The sequence below is a fragment of the Stylophora pistillata genome, chromosome 4 (assembly GCF_964205215.1).
Source record: "Stylophora pistillata chromosome 4, jaStyPist1.2, whole genome shotgun sequence".
In the NCBI taxonomy this organism is placed as follows: domain Eukaryota; kingdom Metazoa; phylum Cnidaria; class Anthozoa; order Scleractinia; family Pocilloporidae; genus Stylophora; species Stylophora pistillata.
Window position 1 is genome coordinate 8379176 of NC_142522.1, and position 17499 is coordinate 8396674.

Sequence of the window (17499 nt, forward strand, 5' to 3'; positions counted from 1 at the left end):
TGACGAACAAATTCTGTCTGCATGCAAATGTGATCTATAAATTCGGTGTTGCAAATCCCTTTCCCTCGTATCTCGTATCCAGTCTCACACTTGGGCCATATTAGGCTTGGTTACTGAGTTTCCCGCCAGAAACAGACAGAGATCAAAATGGCGGATGAAAGTTATTGTGAAGTAGTGGAACTCCTAAGAAGAACAGAGTCGCTACTCTCTCCTAACCCTACTAACAACCAACAAGCAACTACTGCGATAGTGGAACCAAGCGGAGCAAGCAGACCAAGTACAAACCAAGGCGGGGCGTCTGAAGGCGGAATGGGAATGCGTTCTATAGCCAATTTTCGATCACTGTTTGCACCATATAACTCACCAATGTCCACCTCGCGGCCTCCCCCTGCCAAACGGCAAAGAAATGAAAGTGGTAGATCCTCATGGATTCCTCCTCGAGAGACATGGACACACGAATTTATGTGTCTCGCTGACAAAGACACAAACGAAATTCCTTCACGGGCTAAGAAATTCGACCTACAAGAAAATGGGCTTGGAAGGAAGAGGGTTGTTTTCAACAGGGATGATGATCCTGTTCAATTTAATAATAAACTGTTGGAGTCCTATCCAAAGCTTAAGGACGCCGGTGGATATGAGTTTTTAAGAAGTGGACCAGCACCAAAAAAGTTGATGGTTATCGCACCGCCTCCCCGAGGTTACGATGTCAAATTCTTACGCGATGACGCCGGTGTAGGCTAAGCTGTGTTATATATTCGACCCTGACAGAGATCACTTAGTAGTGAAAAAACAGGAGGGCAGGGCCAGGAGGTAGGTCTTATTCACAAAAAAAAATTCACTTTTCTCCTGATTATTAATGACTTTTTTGGGGGGCCGATAACAAAGCGGTGTTTTCCAGATTTACATACGGGGGCGATCGATGACTATGTAACAGGCGAGGGGCGGCTTCTTTATGAAACATTTCCTTTTGCCATAAAAATAAATATCATATCCCATATATATATTTTTTTAAAATCAAAATGACGAAAGCAAAATTTACAATAGTAAGGATGCCCAAGCTTCTTCAGTGGTGGATGGGGCTAGGGTATATCTTTGGGTTGAACATGTTATGGGGAAGGAAGAGGTATAATTTTCATATAACTAAAAACCCGGCTTGTGCTTGGCTTGTACATAGGAATATGGGGGGACCGGGGGAGAGGGTGATTTGATGGCACTGGATTATTTTCTAAATACCACCTCCAAGTCCAGTTTGTATTGTTATTTTTGTTTTGTTCATATTATCTTCAGCTGGCCTGTCAAGTGCAATGTATACATTGCAAGGTTTGGAAACATATACCGATATAAAGGAGCATCTGGAATCCTGTGGTAACCAAGAACAAAGGTAGGCTTTGATAATAAAAATATGTTCATCTCCCAATTTCTTTAGTATTCCAAACAGATTCATATGGAACTCAACTGTGCGATATTATCCAACTTGGCCAGTGAATGCATTTAGGGTTTTTTGTTTATTCTCTGTGAGTCGTGTAACTATGTAACATCATCCATATTTAGGTGTTGAAATATTAAGAATCTCATTGTTGTGGAGTATATACAAGCCCATATATTCAAAATGTGATTTTTGACCTCTCTCCCCTCTCTTCCAAAAAGCCCTAATATGCCTGGGCCCTTAACTGCTTAATTAACTTTATTAACTTTTAATACTAGTAAGATGTCTGGTGAAGCATATACAGTCACACTAGCCCAACTCCCAAGTACATCCAGTAGTAGTGGGGCATGTGGGTCTTCTGATGATCACTCTGGCCTGCCCTCAATTAAATCCATTGGTAGCAGGGCATCTGTGTTATTGCATGAAATTTGCCCAAGCGCCAGCTCTTCAGAAATACAACTGGCCCTCAATGCCTCAGGAGGGAGTGTTGATGAAGCAGCACAGAGACTTTTGGGTGAGGAATTATATTATGAGCAACTTTAAACATTAACTTTAACCCTATATGTACCTCCAACTTCCTGCCTACCATATAAAACCACCCACAGGAATGCTGGTGTTCAATCAAGTGGCGCCATGGCGGTCTATATCAACAACAAAACCTCTCTTCTTTTTTTGTTTTATTTTTTTCAGGGATCCCAGAAATGATCTCAATTGACAGTGATGAGGATTTGTTAGAATCAGTGTATGGTCCTGATCTTCCCAGTTCACCTGCAGCTGCCTTAATGCATTATAGGAATAAACACGGTGACAGTAAGAAGCCATCTCAGTTGTTTTGAGTGAGTCGACTAGACGGAGAAAAAGATCTCAGGAGAGAGATTTTTGGGTTGTACAAAAACCCCAAAATGGTCATGAGTGCAACTCCAAGAGTGCGATTTGATGGAGAAGATGCTGTTGGGGAGGGCCCAGTCCGAGAATTTCTGACACAGGCAATCAAAGTTGCTGAAGAAGGGTTGCCATCCAGCAGTGCAGGCAAACCTATTACATTCTTTGAATGTGAACCTGACCATCGCATTCCAGTTCATGACAGTGCATTAAGATTGACAGGATCCTTCAAAGCAGTGGGGCGAATTATTGGACATTCTGTGTTACATGGTGGACCTGGCCTAACTGGGCTTTCTCCAGCCATCAAACATTTCTTATCACATGCACCAGATAATAAAGAACCACACCCCCTTACCTTTGAAGATATCCCTGACACTGATCTGAGAAGCCTGGTCACAGAAGTAAGTTTAAAGCAAAAAAAAACAAAAAGAAAAATATGATTTAAATGAGATGCCACAAAATTGCTTGTTGTCTAGTACTAATGTGGCCAAAATTAATATCAGGCCCCACTTTTTATTTTGTTCTACAGCTGGAGTCGTTGGAGGCAAAAGAGCAGCCTAATCATAGCTTGAGAGAGGCCATACAGCCTTATATGTTTGAGACTGGGCTTGATCCAGACCTGTTACCCAACAACACCCATCTTGTTGCTGAAGGGCTTATGCTCTATAATGTCATTGATAGGCGTCGCCTTCAGCTTGAAGACATAAAGTCAGGTACTCTGCACATGCATCCATTTTGACTCTTTTTGAAGCTATTTGCTATTTCAAAACATGTTTTGCTTTGTCCTTCACCTTTGGTCTAGGTATGGAAGAAGTATCTCTTCATACATTCCTAAAGATATGCCCTGCTGCTATCGAAGTAGTATTTGCAGTTGAGAGCAATAGGAAAATCACTGCCAAAGACGTGAAAGAATCACTTGTATTTGAAGGGAAAGAAGAAAGCCAACCAAATGAAAAAGCAGCAGTGTATTTCTTGGCATACATAGATGAAATGGATCTCAGAGATCATGGTAAGGTCTAGAAGGCATACAAGGGCAGTGGGCTAACCTGTCTACTTTCCTACAGATGGACATTTTTGTAAGATGAGTATATCATGGCATTTATTACACCACAAAGATTATTTGACTTTTCAAATTTCTTCTTTTCTAGGCAATGTTCAGATGACAGATTTGATGTCTTTCTGGTCTGGCGCTCCAGTACTGGCTTTACCAGATGGTGACCTGAAAGCAAAGTTAGATGGTGGAGCACATGACCTCCCATTATCTGAGACCTGCTTTAGAACCATTATACTACCAACCAAACGTGCATCTTACGAAAAGTTTAAGGCTAATATGGATATAGCACTAAAGTTTGGGTCAAAAGGCTTTAGCTTCAGTTAGGTTGACTACATGACTTCGGGTCTAAACTAAGAATGCGAGCTAGGGTTGTCTGCCAACCCAAGGACAGCATCTCAGGGCACGAGACCTTGAACAAAGGAGATAAAGGAAATGTGTCATGGGCAAGTCATCTGTGATAGGCCTCATTTTATTTAGATCCTGATGAGGTCAATCAGAGAGCACTGTTTGACAATGGACTCTGAACCAGTCAGTACAGACAACTTACCTAAGGGGTCTTTCCTTCTTCACTCAATCCCCGGTTTATGACTATATGCCCAAGTTCCCCAAGGATGATTGTATCAGTCTATCATTAAAGATGCTTTTTTTTTTTTTTTTTTTTAGGGAAATGGCTCCAAAAATTTGATCACAAACTTACTACTTAAAGATTCACGATATGATCATTTAACTATTTTTTTTTAATCAGAGTTACCATGGCAATGAAATATGGGGTTTCTGTTTTAACTTAAGGTTCTGTTTGATCTAGACTTTCTTTTCAAAGCTAGAGCCATTCAAAGCCAAGTTGTAGACAACTTCACGAAGGCCTCCTTCCTTTAGTAGATAAGATTTAAAGTTTGTTTGCCTGTTATCTTTACATTTCAAGTCCTAAGTTGTGTCATGAATGAAGACAGTTGATACCTCAATCATTGGCACTTAAGTGCCCTTTGTTTTTTTAGCCTTGGTATGTAATAGCATTGATAACTACAGGCAATTGCTGGTAGATAATATTGTCTGCTGTAATTAGTAATCAGGACCCTAAGGGTGCGTCCCCTTGGGATTATCCAAAAAGAGATCATTCATCCAAGATCACTTGGATCACAGTACATCAAAGGAACAAAGAAATCCTTTCCCAGAGTGGATTCATCGGTTCCTTTGATGCAAAGTGATCTACGTTATCTTGGATGAATGATCCTTTTTCAGATCACCCCAAAGTAATGCACCCTAAGTTGATAGTTCACCAGCTTCATCATGCTGTAATCAAGTAACACCACAACTTTATTTCTCATGTTAATTGTTATCCATATGTTGAAATTTCACTAGGTCCAAATGAAACATTAAAAAGAACTGTTTGGTTTCAATTTATTATTATTGATTAAGAATGCAGTGAAGGGCATTCACATATAAATCAACACCATGCTCATCGGAGTCCTGTAGAGGATCAACAGTTTGATTGAGGACCTGAAGACGCTCTGAATCAATAACATTGGCTGGCACAGCTGGCACTTCAGTAGGCTCAACAGAATCATGCTGTCCATGCCACAATGAAGATGGGGTAGGACCATCCCAGTCTACTCCATAAAGGGCTAGGTCCTCTCTGGGCTAAATTTAAAGCAGAAAGACAATGTTTCAAGAGTGCTACAGTACATGATTGTTGGCTAAACAGCTCATGTTGATTTCTTGTACATCTGCATCAGTTTTCTGTTTTTGAGACCATTCCTAAATCTAGAAGAGCTACCATTAATATTAAACATAGAATATCGAAGCTAGTTCCTTTTTACAGAAATAAAAGTTCTTAAAATTCAACTGTCCGGATTTGGGCACTGGCCAGAAATGGGAAAACTGACTGTATCATAACCTATGGCCATGAACTGTGTTCAAACACAAGGAGACATATAAGGCAGAAAAAGAAGAATGATCTCATTATTACTTTGTTCAACAGCTATATTTTGGAAGGAAGGGGGGGGGGGAGGAAATTGGGCAGGTGATAGTGAAAATATAAGACCAATAATGATATAAAACTGCACCCCTTAACTATAATACACACACCATTGACTGTTCCACAGCTACCACTTGATTTGAGTTCCAGACATTCAGACCAGAAATCCACAATTGTTCAGGGATTTGTTATGCTCTGTGCTGATTGGAGCTCTTGCATGGGCATTACCAAATTCACTCAGATGTCTGTTGAGCCTTGGCAAATAAATGTAATGAAGTGCATATAGATGAGCTTCACTTGAAAGGTCTAGTATACCAGCATCTTCCATTGCATAAAACAATGAATAAAATAAATGTGTACAGCCAAAGTAAACATCCCGCCAAAGGCGCTCTATCCTCTGGTTGTGCACGCTCCTCCCTGTTATGTGACTACCTCTGTCAGGACCACGAAGTGGGTGATCTAACATGCACTTAGCAATGTCAACATTTTCTCCACCTTTATCGCTTCTGACTCTTGAGGGAAGGCCAAACTCCTTAACAGCATCAAGGAAACCCTTTAAAACAGTGGAAGCTCTATTGTTACTGCTAGCTTTCAGGTAAACTATCATGCGAGAGTAGCCGTCAATTCCCCCATGAATAACTATTCTCCACCTAATGAAGAAGATGATCCCAGTTATTAAAAAAGTAAGACCACTGTACAATGCATATGGGTAATTCAAATCACAGAGCGACTTGCAAGTGTTCTCACAACATGTCAACTACTGTCCCTAAATAAGCCACTCCTTGTTACCATTATTACCATGATTCTGTTTGTGTGAATGTACGTGGGCATTAAGTGAGCACTGATCTCAAGTTACTTCATGAACTGGACTGTTTGGGGTCTCACATTTTCTTTATGCGTTGAAAGACGACAGAAAGCTATTGTATTACCTGTATTTAAATTTGTTAATCTCGTTCAAAATTACTACCTGAAGGAATGAATGAATGAAGACCTTTATTTAAACTGGATAATCCCTTCAGATTACATGATATATTGTTATCATTAAGAGCCCTATAATTAATAAAAAAAACCGGAATTCTTAAAATATAGTAAATATAAGTACAGAGACTTCGTTATGACGTCGATTTAAAATTATAAAACAAATTCTTATTTTGTAAAAAAATTGTTATAAACTATTGAGCCATTTTAATAAAAGTTTTTCTTGGCGGTCTCAGTTCCTAATGCACGTAAGTATATAAAATGGCTTCTTGTTGTTCTTGACATGACTCCCTTATTGAATTTAAAGTGCTAATTCTTTAAAAATTGTGGTACTCTGTTATTTAAACACTTCTTCACTGAACTTATAATATGGGTGTTAGGCGCTCCTCTAAACTTTGAAACTTAATTTGATGAGTGGATGCACTGCTACATTTAAACTTAACTATAGTTTTCGACGCCCGCCTTTGCAATGATTCTAACCTCTCTACATCTGCTTGAAGAAAACACCTTCATCTCTGAATTATGCAACACCTGCGGTATTTTGGCGCAAAGCGTCTCGGGAAAGGTGACTAGTTCGGCCCATTTGGTTTACCACTGTGGGTGAGTTAGCCCACAGGTTACCCATACAAACTGTGTAATTGTTTGTATGTTTTAATTAGGATAAAATGTTAGAGGCTATCGAAAAGTCCCACGTCTGCGCGCTAAACTGAGTTGATTATTTTTTTCTTATCATCAAAAAACAACAGCATGTCAATGACCCTACCCACATTCACGGACATACTCTTGATCTTATTATCACGCGTATAGCTGACAACATCATAATGGAAAAACCTCATGTTGATCGTTTCTTTTCTGACCACGGCTCCGTTCTCTACAAATTATTATCTTATAAGCCTCGACTCAATGCAAAAAAGAATTACCTACAGAAAAGTCAAATCGGTTAATGTTTCTACACTTGTGAATGAGCTGGCTGAATCGTCATTATGCAGAAATATTTCCTACATCTCTAATGTGGATATCCTTAGTGCCACCGATCTTGAAAATCTTGCTGAAACCTACAACAAGATGCTTTCCCATCTCCTGGATTCGCATGCTCCACTCAGGACAAAGACTGTTGTCAGTATCAAGACCTAAAGTAGCATGGCATAGTGATGAAATACATCAGGCTAAACTTCTAAGCAGAAAGGCTGCACGGAAATGGAGAAAGACTAAACAAGTCGTAGATTTCCTGACTTTCAAAAAAAATAGGAATCATGTAACTTACCTTCTAAACAAAGCTAAACACCAGTACTATATAGAGTTTGTTGATGAGAACAGCAGTGATCAAGGTAGATTGTGTCGCGCATCTACGAAACTTTTGAGATATAATGACACACCACTATTTGCCCATTACGAGGACAAGTCTCTACTTGTAAATGAAATTGGAAAATTTTTCTTGCACAAGATAGTTAAGATGAGTGATCAGATAGATGCCAAGGCTAGTTCAATCACTGAGTCAAGGCCGAATGATCCTTCTGTGGGTGAAACACATTTATTTTCCAAGTTCCAGCCGTTGTCCCAGAGTGATGTGCTGAAACTTATCCAAAAATCATCTAAGAAATCGTGTTCTCTCGATCCAATGCCAACAAAGCTTGTTTTAGCATCTATTGAGCAACTCTTACTGGTTATCACTCAAATGATTAATTCATCGTTATTAGCAGGACACTTTCCGAAGTTATGGAAAGAGGCATTGGTTGACCCACGACAAAAGAAAGCCGGGATAAACGACTTTGGCAATCTTTGTCCGGTCAGTAATTTACAATATGTCTCAAAACTTACTGAGCGCGCGGTATTTGATCAGGTTCATATCCATCTGACCACTCATAATCTCTACCCGAAGCTTCAGTCAGCATACAGAAGAGGTCACAGCACCGAGACTGTATTGCTTAAAATACACAACGACATCCTTATGGCTATGGATCGCCAACACGTGATATTGCTGGTGCTTCTTGACCTCAGTGCCGCCTTTGATACGGTTGAGCAATCGGTCCTTTTATCTCGCTTAAGTAACAGTTTTGGGATAAGGGATACTGCACTGCTTTGGTTTAGGTCATACCTATCTGACCGATCCCAGCGCGTTTCACTTGATGGTAAAGTTTGTGGCAAATTTCAATTAATACATGGCGTTCCTCAAGGGTCGTGCTTGGGGCATTACTGTTCACACTAAATGTAATTAAACTATTTAATATTAAAACGATCACTTGCCACATGTCCACACGTATGCTGATGACACGCAGTTATATCTAGCGTTTAAACCTGATTCTGCAGTGAATGCTCTTGATGCTGTTAATGCAATGGAACTTTGTATTCGCGACTTAAGAACCTGGATGCTTCATGATAAACTCAAATCAAATGACGACAAAACCGAATTTTTATTAATTGGAACAAGACAACAGTTGGCAAAGGTTGCTGGGATCTCCCTGTGTGTTGGTGACTCTAAGGTTTTCCCAGTGAAATCAGCAAAGAACCTTGGCACATGGATAGACAGTAATCTTGATCTGAAGATCAGTGTTAACAATACTTGCAAAGCTGCCTATTATCATCTGACAAATGTACGACGCATTAGGAAATACTTAGATGAGAAGGCATCACAAACATTGATACATGCTTTAGTAATCGGACGGATAGATTACTGTAATAGTATTTTATATGGTTTACCAGCTAGAGAATTATCTAAGCTCCAACGCCTTTAAAGTTCGGCAGCAAGGATTATTTTTAATATCCAAAGATGTGTCACATCACACCAGTTCTACGAGAACTGCATTGGTTACCTGTTCAGTTTAGAATACAGTTCAAATTTATCATGATCACTTTCAAAGCAATTAATGGACATGGTCCAATCTATTTACAAGATCTTTTTAAGTTGCAGCAGAATGGACCATACAACTTAAGATCTAGTAATAAGGGTCTCATGCGGCAAGCACCAAATGCAATAACAAAGAAAACGTTAGGTGATCGTGCTTATATATGTGTAGCACCTAAACTTTGGAACAGTCTTCCTTATAAAGTGCGTAACGAGACTGATTTTAGTAAATTTAAAATTTTACTAAAGACTCACCTTTTTAATTTAGCCTTTAATTAGGATTGAATTGTGCATGGTTTAATAGTTGTTTACAATTTAGATAAGGTTTTCATTAGTTTTGTAAATTTGATGAGGGTCTTACTGTACCTGATCAATGCATTGGAACGAAAAATCGTCAAGGGTGTGTGGGGTTTTGTTGAAGTGTATCGCTACTTCACAAGTTGTTTTGTTTGTGAGCATAATAGTAGATAGTAGATTTGTGATTTCGAAATCTCACTTTAAAGTCCGACTACCACCGACTACAAATCTACTATGCTCACAAACAAAACAACTTGTGAAGTATCGATACCACACCCTGGACAATTTTTCGTTCCAATGCATTGATCAGGTACAGGCCCCTAGTGGCTCTGCAGAGATCGATAGGCTGTTAATCACAAAAGAGGCTTATTGGAGTGCTCAGTTGTTCTCTTTGGCACCCCATGGTTTGAATAAAAGAAAGGAATTTCATTTAAAAAATAGAATTTGCTATAATTAATTTTCCATCTTAAATTAGGCGCTACTAATTGATCGTTCAAAGGCCCCTTTCTTGGATTTTGTCGGCCCTTTAGGTGTGGATTGGACTCAGAGGCCCTGCCAAGGGATCTTATTATGATTAGTATCATTTAAGGGCCCCTCCAGGGATTTTGTTGCTAATTTGCCCTTTCGGACTCCAAAACCCTTGTTTTGGTATTTTGTTACGGTATACAGTTGTAGTAAGAAGTGGGCCTTCCCTTTTTTAATGCTCGCCGCATTGCTTCTTCGCAATTGGTTACGCCACTTATATTAACATATTTAGTATTCTTATCTTTTAGTTTTGGGGGTTTGTTCCTTGTATTTTTTCCATTGCTTTCTTTGTATTTAGGTTTTTTGTTTATTAGCACCAGTTCATTAGTCGTTATCTGTAATTACGTAATCATTAGCACTTCGATCCTATTTAATGCTCTTTTTTTATTTCAAAAGTTGTAAATAACTGAAGAAGGTCTCTGACCGAAACGTTTTTTATTAAAATTTTTTATATTTTTACGTCGGAAGTTGTCCATCCTCGCAATTTTTTACACTTTCTACGTTCGTGTTGGCTGTGAGGTTGGGACTGCGATTTTTTTTTGATCCTCCTGGCGCGGTGCACCTTTGTTGGCCTGAGAGTTTCTTTAACGATTTCCGATATATACAGAGACTTATATAGAGATATACATAAATATATATATATATATATATATACAGAGACTTCGTATATATATATATATATATATATATATATATATATATAACTAACTGCAGACAGTACTGTTTCGGCCTTCTGGGCCTCATCAGTGCAGTGCTAATGCTAGGATGGGGGAGAACCGAGACGGTCACCCCAAACGACCCAACCTTTGTGGTATCGTCTAAGCCATGCCAGAGTGCTCAAACTAGAGTAAACCAGCGAGCATGCGCAATTGCAACGGCAATGACTCATCCTAGATAGAGTGCTCAATTTGGACATGAAAGCAAAGCTTTGTATGCCAAAGAGCTATATCTAACTGCAGACAGTACTGTTTCGGCCTTCTGGGCCTCATCAGTGCAGTGCTAATGCTAGGATGGGGGAGATTTAGAATTATAAAACAAATTCTTATTTTCTAAAAAATTATTTTAAACTATTGAGCCATTTTAATAAAAGTTTTTCTTGGCGGTCTCAGTTCCTAATGCACGTAAGTATATAAAATGGCTTCTTCTTGTTGTTCTTGACATGATTCCCTTATTGAATTTAAAGTGCTAATTCTTTAAAAATTGTTGTTCTCTGTTATTTAAACACTTCACTGAACTTATATGGGTGTTAGGCGCTCCTCTAAACTTTGAAATTTAAGTTGATCAGTGGATGCACTACTACATTTAAACTTAACTATAGTTTTCGACGCCCGCCTTTGCAATGATTCTATCCTCTCTACATCTGCTTGAAGAAACCTCTTTCATCTCTGGATTATGCAACACGTGCGATATTTTGGCGCAAAGCGTCTCGGGAAAGGTGACTTGTTCGGGCCATTTGGTTTACCGCTGTTGGTGAGTTAGTCCACAGGTTACCCATACAAACTGTGTAACTGTTTGTATGTTTTAATTAGGATAAAATGTTAGAGGCTATCGAAAAGTCCCACGTTTGCGCGCTAAACTGAGTTGATTCTTTTTTTCTTATCATCAAAATAAACCTACGTTTTCTGAGTATGTTGTTTCTTGTCAGTATGAGGTTTAGAAAGGTACACTTTAGCGAGTGTGTGCAATGCTTTTAGACGAGAATGGTCTTCGAGGATGTCAATCGGAGTTTAGAACATTAATTTGATACTTTTCTACATTCCCAATTCAAACATACAAATGTTCGAACTGTTTATGAGGCCACTAACACAGTGGTTTTGATCTTGGCATAGAGATGTTTTGCGTTGTGCTATTCCACACACCTGTCTCTGCATTCAACCGCGCCCGCGATTATTTTCATTATGGCGGCGAAAGAGATAAAGAATGCACTGAAAAATGCTCGAGAGTGTATCAAGAACAGAGACTATAAAGAGGCTCTCAAGCACTGCAAGGTACCGTGTACAATAATTTACTATATGTTCAATAAATATTACAATTTTCTGCTTATTGTAAAATTTTCCGGTAACACGGATCGATATAAATCAGGATGTTTACTTTCTTACTGAGTGGGAGAAAAAATTTCTGATTAAGAGCCACTTGTCCTCCAATTTGAAATTAATTACACTTTCAGGTCTAACTTGTGAAGCAGTCTTCTCCGATCCGTTTTAGCATATCGAGAGAAGCGCTACTGTATCAAGTAGATTATGGCTAAATTGCTACATACGTAAAAAGCTGCGATCGAAGATGTCGTGTCAGGGTCTTGCTGCCCTTTGTGAGAAAGAGTAAAAATAGCCTTTATAGGATATCAAACCGATCTTCGATCGTAGCTTTTATTGTTTCATGCCTCGGTCTTTGAAGGCTGCCGACACAATTATGCAAATGAGTGAGCTGCAAGGTTTACTGCAATTGCTCCTAGAGTTTTACCTCAAACTGACTTTCTACAGGTCGTGTTGAAGGCTGACAAAGCCAACTACAATGCCTTGGTATTCTATGGAAAATGTGCATCAGAACTGGGTCAGGCTGATCAGGCCCACACAGCTTACCAAAAGGCAATTGAATTTGATAACACACAGCCCCTTGCTTGGCAGGTAAAGAATCATATTCTTGTCAAGAGATCTTGGTTTATGTTAATAGCACAATTCACACTATTGGGATTGTTAGTGTTTTTGAAGGAAGTATTGGCAAGATTTCCATGTAACCCCATACATTAATTATGCATAGAGTGTGGCAAAGAAATCTTTATATTTAGTCTTTATGAAATGGGAATGCATAATTAATGTATGGGGTTATATGGAAATCTTTCCAAAATATCAAATTACATTTATACAAAACTGATACACAGCCATTTTGCCTGGTGATACACAATTGTACACTTTCCACTGATGTGAAACTTGCTGTGATTTTATAGGGATCAGTGTGCAGCAGATGTCTGCAACCATCTACCACAGCCTTACAATGTTCTTTTCTAATAAGATATTGACTTTACATACTGGATTAACTAAACCCTTTATGCCGTAACATCAGTATGCATATTCTCCATACTGTTCTCTATACATTTCCTTTGGTACTGACAAAGAGAATTCATTTAACAATCAAGAATTCTTAGGTTGGTGATCGTTTCCTTCATTCTCATGACCATAATGAAGGATTCTGCCATATCACTGTAAGGAGAAATTAGATGCTGGTCACTCCAAGGGTGAAAGGGTCAAGTGAACATGTGCTTCAGGTGCGCGGAGACATATCATGTAGATGGCAGTAACTCTTAGAGGTCGTATAGTCATAGGTAAAGTTAACGGTTATGAGTAGTTTTTTATTTGTGATGTATGTTTTTATATTTTTTCATGTCAGGGTCTTGCTGCGCTCTATGAGAAAGAGGAGAATCTACAGTATAAAGCTGAACTTCCTGGTGTTTATGAGAAATTGTTGCAGATGTATGAGAGGTGACAGAAGTCATGTGAATACATGAAGCTCTTACTCTAAAACTAAGACAGCCAATATGATATGTGTAATGAGCTTCTTAAATGCAGACCAACTTGAAAGTAGTAATCATGGAAATTGGTTTGATTTGAAATGGGTGATTGGCATATTATTCGTGTTGATCATGAAACTGAATAATGTAAGTGCATTGTAATCAAACACTCTCACATTTACTTAATGAACTCAACAAATCTTTTGACACTTAATTCTTTGTTGACAGTGAAACTACAAAATGGTTGGAAATTGCAAGGAAACTGGCTGAAGTTTACGAGAATCATGATGAAGCTCTCAAGGTATCACCCTAGTGAATAATTAACTTTATTACACGACTCGGGCAGTCAGAGGGCCAATAACTAAAATCAACCAATCAAAATGCTCTATTGCCGGTCCAATATTCTCTAAGTATTGGACCAGGCACTGTCCCGAATGGTCCCGAATGATACCGCACTTGTGCCTCTTTGAACTTCAGTCGTATAATAAATCTCTTATTAACCAAACTTGCTCGGGACCATACTGGAAGAATATCGGCCCTGGTCTTTTTTGTACAGACCTTGCTGTGCTCGGTCCGTACTGTCAAGACCTCGGGCCGATATTCTCTCAGTACGGCCCTCGCACTTGGTTAATAAGATATATTTATTCTAGTGTAGCCTTTTTAATCTAGTCCAGATACTTGTCTGTTTAGTGAAAGTTGTAAGTAAGGTAAAAAAAGTCTGTCTATGAGCTAAGTGGCCCATCAGGCCAGCATTTAACTCTGCTTTCTAAAGCATGAAGTGACTAGGAGTATTTCTACTCCCCCCCTGGATGGGATGCTAGTCCATCACAGGGTTACCCCCCAGCATTAAATTTGCAGGTACCCATTTAAACACCTGGATGAAGAGAGGCACTGTGAAAGTAAAGTGTCTTGCCCAAGAACACAACATGATGTCCCTGTCAAGAGCATGAAACAGGACCATTCGATCTTGAGTCAAGTGCACTAATTATGAGGCCACTGGGCCTCTCAATTTGTTGATAAATTCTCAAGAATAAGTTGTAATCACTTAGGCTGCAGACATGTGGGAGAAGATTACCATGGTAACTAATGATCCTGCAGGACAATTGGGCATTTGGATGAGAATCATAAGGATCCTTGAAAAGGTTTGAGTCACCCATTTTCCAAATAGCTGGATTCTACTATTAGTAATACATTAAATTTCTCAGTTACCCTGACTAGTTTTGATATTTCACTTGGTCCTCAATGGCCATTGGGACTTCTTTGAGTTTGGTTTCATGATCAGTCAGTTTCAATTGCCCTACCTGGAGATAGCTACTGACTATAATGTATTGAATAACTTTTTTTTTGTGTGAAATATCTTTTCCAGAGAAAATTAGATGAGGATGGTTCTAAAAAGGTGGGCAGCATTATGTCATTTCTTACAGTAAGCAATCAGATCTCCCAGAATCCTTTGCACATACTATAATCTTGGACTGTCAGAGTTTGATTTAAAGTTTTTTCTGAAACATCTTAGCAGGAAAGAATCTTACATCCTTGAATCTGAAGCTAATTTCATGTTTGTAACTGGTCCTGAGCAGCTTTTTACATTACAAACCAAGGTCTGGTGCATTCTACTTGAAAACTGGAATGATTTGTTTGTTGTAGGATTTTGAAGATGTGCAAATATTATCCATGTTTTTCCAAACTATACAGTATTACCCAGTAGCAAATCCAGACCTTGAGCTAAGGAAGAAGGGGAGCCTGGTTTATTTGTGTGTGTATACCTGCTGACTTTTCCTCCTCCTGCGATTTTTTTTTTTGACCCAAAATAAGGGGGGGCTGACAGGCCCCCCAGGCCCCTCCCCTAGATCTGCCACTGATACCATACATGCATTGGTCACTATCAGTTGCAGGGAGCTTATGAGAATGTTCTACATAATGACCAGCCTCAAGAAGCAAGTAGAGATCTTGAAATACACTTTGAAAACTACCTCAGACTTCTGATTAATAATCAGGTAAATTGTTCACAAATTAAATAACTATGCATTTGTCCAAATATGATTCACCTTCATCAACAAGTAAGATTTAGCCTTTGAAATGCTTCTGAAAGACAATTTAAATATTCCTGGGCAAGCATTTTCTGTGGGTATAACGTCAGGGGAAATGAAGTCACAGAAAACTGAGGAATGTCACAATGATAAGTGATTTAATAATTATAGAAACTAGACCTAAAATTGATTAACTTTACTTGGGATGATCTTGATACTTTTTGTATAGCCTTGTGAGAAAAGTGAAGAATCATGGAATACTTCTAGAAACACAGGGTACCACAGCATGGTAGAAAGAAGTGATTGCTGATTACTAATTATGATTGTCTTATTTCATTTAATTTGAGCTCTGGTTTTGGGAGATTGCCTATCGTATGTTTGTGTACATTGTAGTTCTGATACCTCATCAAGCGTAAAACAAAAAGAAATACAAAATAATTAAACTTACTTGAAATCATTGAAACAATCCCTCTTGGTTTACAGCATGGATCAAATTCTGTTCTCCTCTGGTTAAACAGGTCAGTGAAGAAAATGAATTGTTCAATGAACAGAGAAAAAAGATTTTCAAGGAAGCTCAATCCATGATTAAGGTATTTCCTGCCTCAGTGGTTGCGTTGGAAATTCTTACAAAGGCCCATCTTCAGTCTCTGACAACTTCACGTAAGTGTCACATAACAGCTGAAATTACCAACTGACAAGATTATATGAAGTGGTACATCTCAAAAGTATTATGTAGCTGTTATCTTTGCAATTTTGAGATCCTACTTGAATTAGTCTTATTTTTGTTTATCAATTTGGATCCTGAAGTAGATTTAGGGCTGGTTATTTACATGAGGTCTAACTCAAACCGCAGTTTTATGTAGGCAGTGGGTCTCGGAGATTCTCTGTGAGAGGGTTGATCTGATTAAATAAATTTCCTTCTACCATTAGCTTTCGGCCCTCTTGACGAGATTGCATAGAACACGGTATTGCCAAAATTTTGTTTAAATAACCTGCCCTGAAATTCTAGAGAGTTCTTTTAATTTCCAGGGTTAATAGTTGGGAGCAGCTGCTGTTAGTTCTCAGTGTAAATGAAAAGTCGCTAGCTGGTGAATAACATAAGTCTCATCAATGTTCTATGAGTAAAGTAGTGCTCATGAGAGAAAACTAGTGTTTGGTCTCATATAGAAATTGATTTTAAGCATTGTATATGAAACAAATTAAATAATAAATTTAATAGCCTTGTGATCCTGTGAAATAAATGGTTTATTTTAGGACCTTTGGTTAAAGATGAAAATGAATCTGGAGATTTTGCAAGTTGCAACAGATTCTTCATTAGTCATTAAGACATTCATTCAGCTAATCTTTAACGATTTAAACAAGCAAACATATATTTTGCTTTAATTACTACTTTCAAATTGAATATCCAGTGTCAACATGCACATAATTTTGACCTAATTTTTGAGGAGTCAAAGAAGAAAACAGGTGTTCAACTGCATTATAAATGATTTTGTATTAGGCATGAGTCTGTAATAACCATTCTTTTGCATAACTTACAGCAACACAAGAAATAACTGTTACAATCCAAAGACTGCGTCACATTTACCCTGGATCAGGGATTGGCATGGTTGGATTGGGAAGTGTTCTTTTTCAGAAAAAAAAGGTTGTAATGGCACGGGAATTACTGCAAAAAGGTGAATGAAGATTGCAACTATAGGAAGCAGTTATGTGTACATCTTATAGAGAGTCTGATGTATGTTATTTTTGTCATGTACATGTAGACAATTGCCTTTAAGTATAAAGGATGGAAACCAAAAGAATAGACAATCACAGCAGCAGTAGTCTGGTAATAAGAAATAACAGAAGAAGAAGAAACAGTGAAAGAAAAGAGTGACATTCATGATTTATAGATTCAAACAGAACTTAAAATTAATACACTGTAGGTCAAATTCATCAATTGTAAAAGTTGTATTTAGCTTATTAATAAATATGATTACGTGATTATATAA

The 17499-nt window shown here is 38.4% G+C and overlaps 4 protein-coding genes and 1 pseudogene across 9 annotated transcripts in view; 4 read left to right on the forward strand and 1 right to left on the reverse strand.

Moving 5' to 3' along the window:
- Window positions 1-673: 673 nt before the first annotated feature.
- LOC148732263 (uncharacterized) lies at window positions 674-2262 on the forward strand. The gene is made up of 4 exons (XM_088757351.1): window positions 674-810; window positions 1288-1381; window positions 1705-1940; window positions 2117-2262. The coding sequence occupies exons 2-4, from the start codon at window positions 1305-1307 to the stop codon at window positions 2260-2262; spliced, it is 459 nt and encodes a 152-aa protein (XP_088613477.1). The 5' UTR covers window positions 674-810; window positions 1288-1304.
- Window positions 2192-4759, forward strand: LOC148732264 (G2/M phase-specific E3 ubiquitin-protein ligase-like). Its single transcript, XM_088757346.1, has 4 exons — window positions 2192-2709; window positions 2838-3021; window positions 3111-3317; window positions 3457-4759. Exons 1-4 carry the CDS (start codon window positions 2329-2331, stop codon window positions 3684-3686), a joined length of 1002 nt encoding a protein of 333 aa, XP_088613472.1. The 5' UTR covers window positions 2192-2328; the 3' UTR covers window positions 3687-4759.
- Window positions 4659-6089, reverse strand: LOC148732265 (uncharacterized; annotated as a pseudogene). Its single transcript, XR_016000128.1, has 2 exons — window positions 5448-6089; window positions 4659-5000 (listed from the first exon to the last, which is right to left on the reverse strand). The product of XR_016000128.1 is annotated as an uncharacterized LOC148732265 (transcript).
- A 1316-nt stretch (window positions 6090-7405) lies between these two features.
- Window positions 7406-9047, forward strand: LOC148732266 (uncharacterized). Its single transcript, XM_088757826.1, has 2 exons — window positions 7406-8101; window positions 8592-9047. Exons 1-2 carry the CDS (start codon window positions 7406-7408, stop codon window positions 9045-9047), a joined length of 1152 nt encoding a protein of 383 aa, XP_088613952.1.
- Window positions 9048-11844: 2797 nt separating this feature from the next.
- LOC111341921 (tetratricopeptide repeat protein 37) overlaps window positions 11845-17499 on the forward strand; it is a 36195-nt gene continuing 30540 nt past the window's right edge. For all 5 annotated transcript variants that reach the window (XM_088757330.1, XM_088757331.1, XM_088757335.1 and 2 more), the window contains exons 1-9: window positions 11845-11967; window positions 12460-12603; window positions 13364-13455; window positions 13713-13785; window positions 14534-14626; window positions 14851-14880; window positions 15371-15478; window positions 16030-16171; window positions 17050-17184. In XM_088757330.1, coding sequence (XP_088613456.1) covers window positions 11878-11967; window positions 12460-12603; window positions 13364-13455; window positions 13713-13785; window positions 14534-14626; window positions 14851-14880; window positions 15371-15478; window positions 16030-16171; window positions 17050-17184 — 907 coding nt within the window. In that variant the 5' untranslated portion in view covers window positions 11845-11877. The remainder of the gene's footprint in view (window positions 11968-12459; window positions 12604-13363; window positions 13456-13712; window positions 13786-14533; window positions 14627-14850; window positions 14881-15370; window positions 15479-16029; window positions 16172-17049; window positions 17185-17499) is intronic.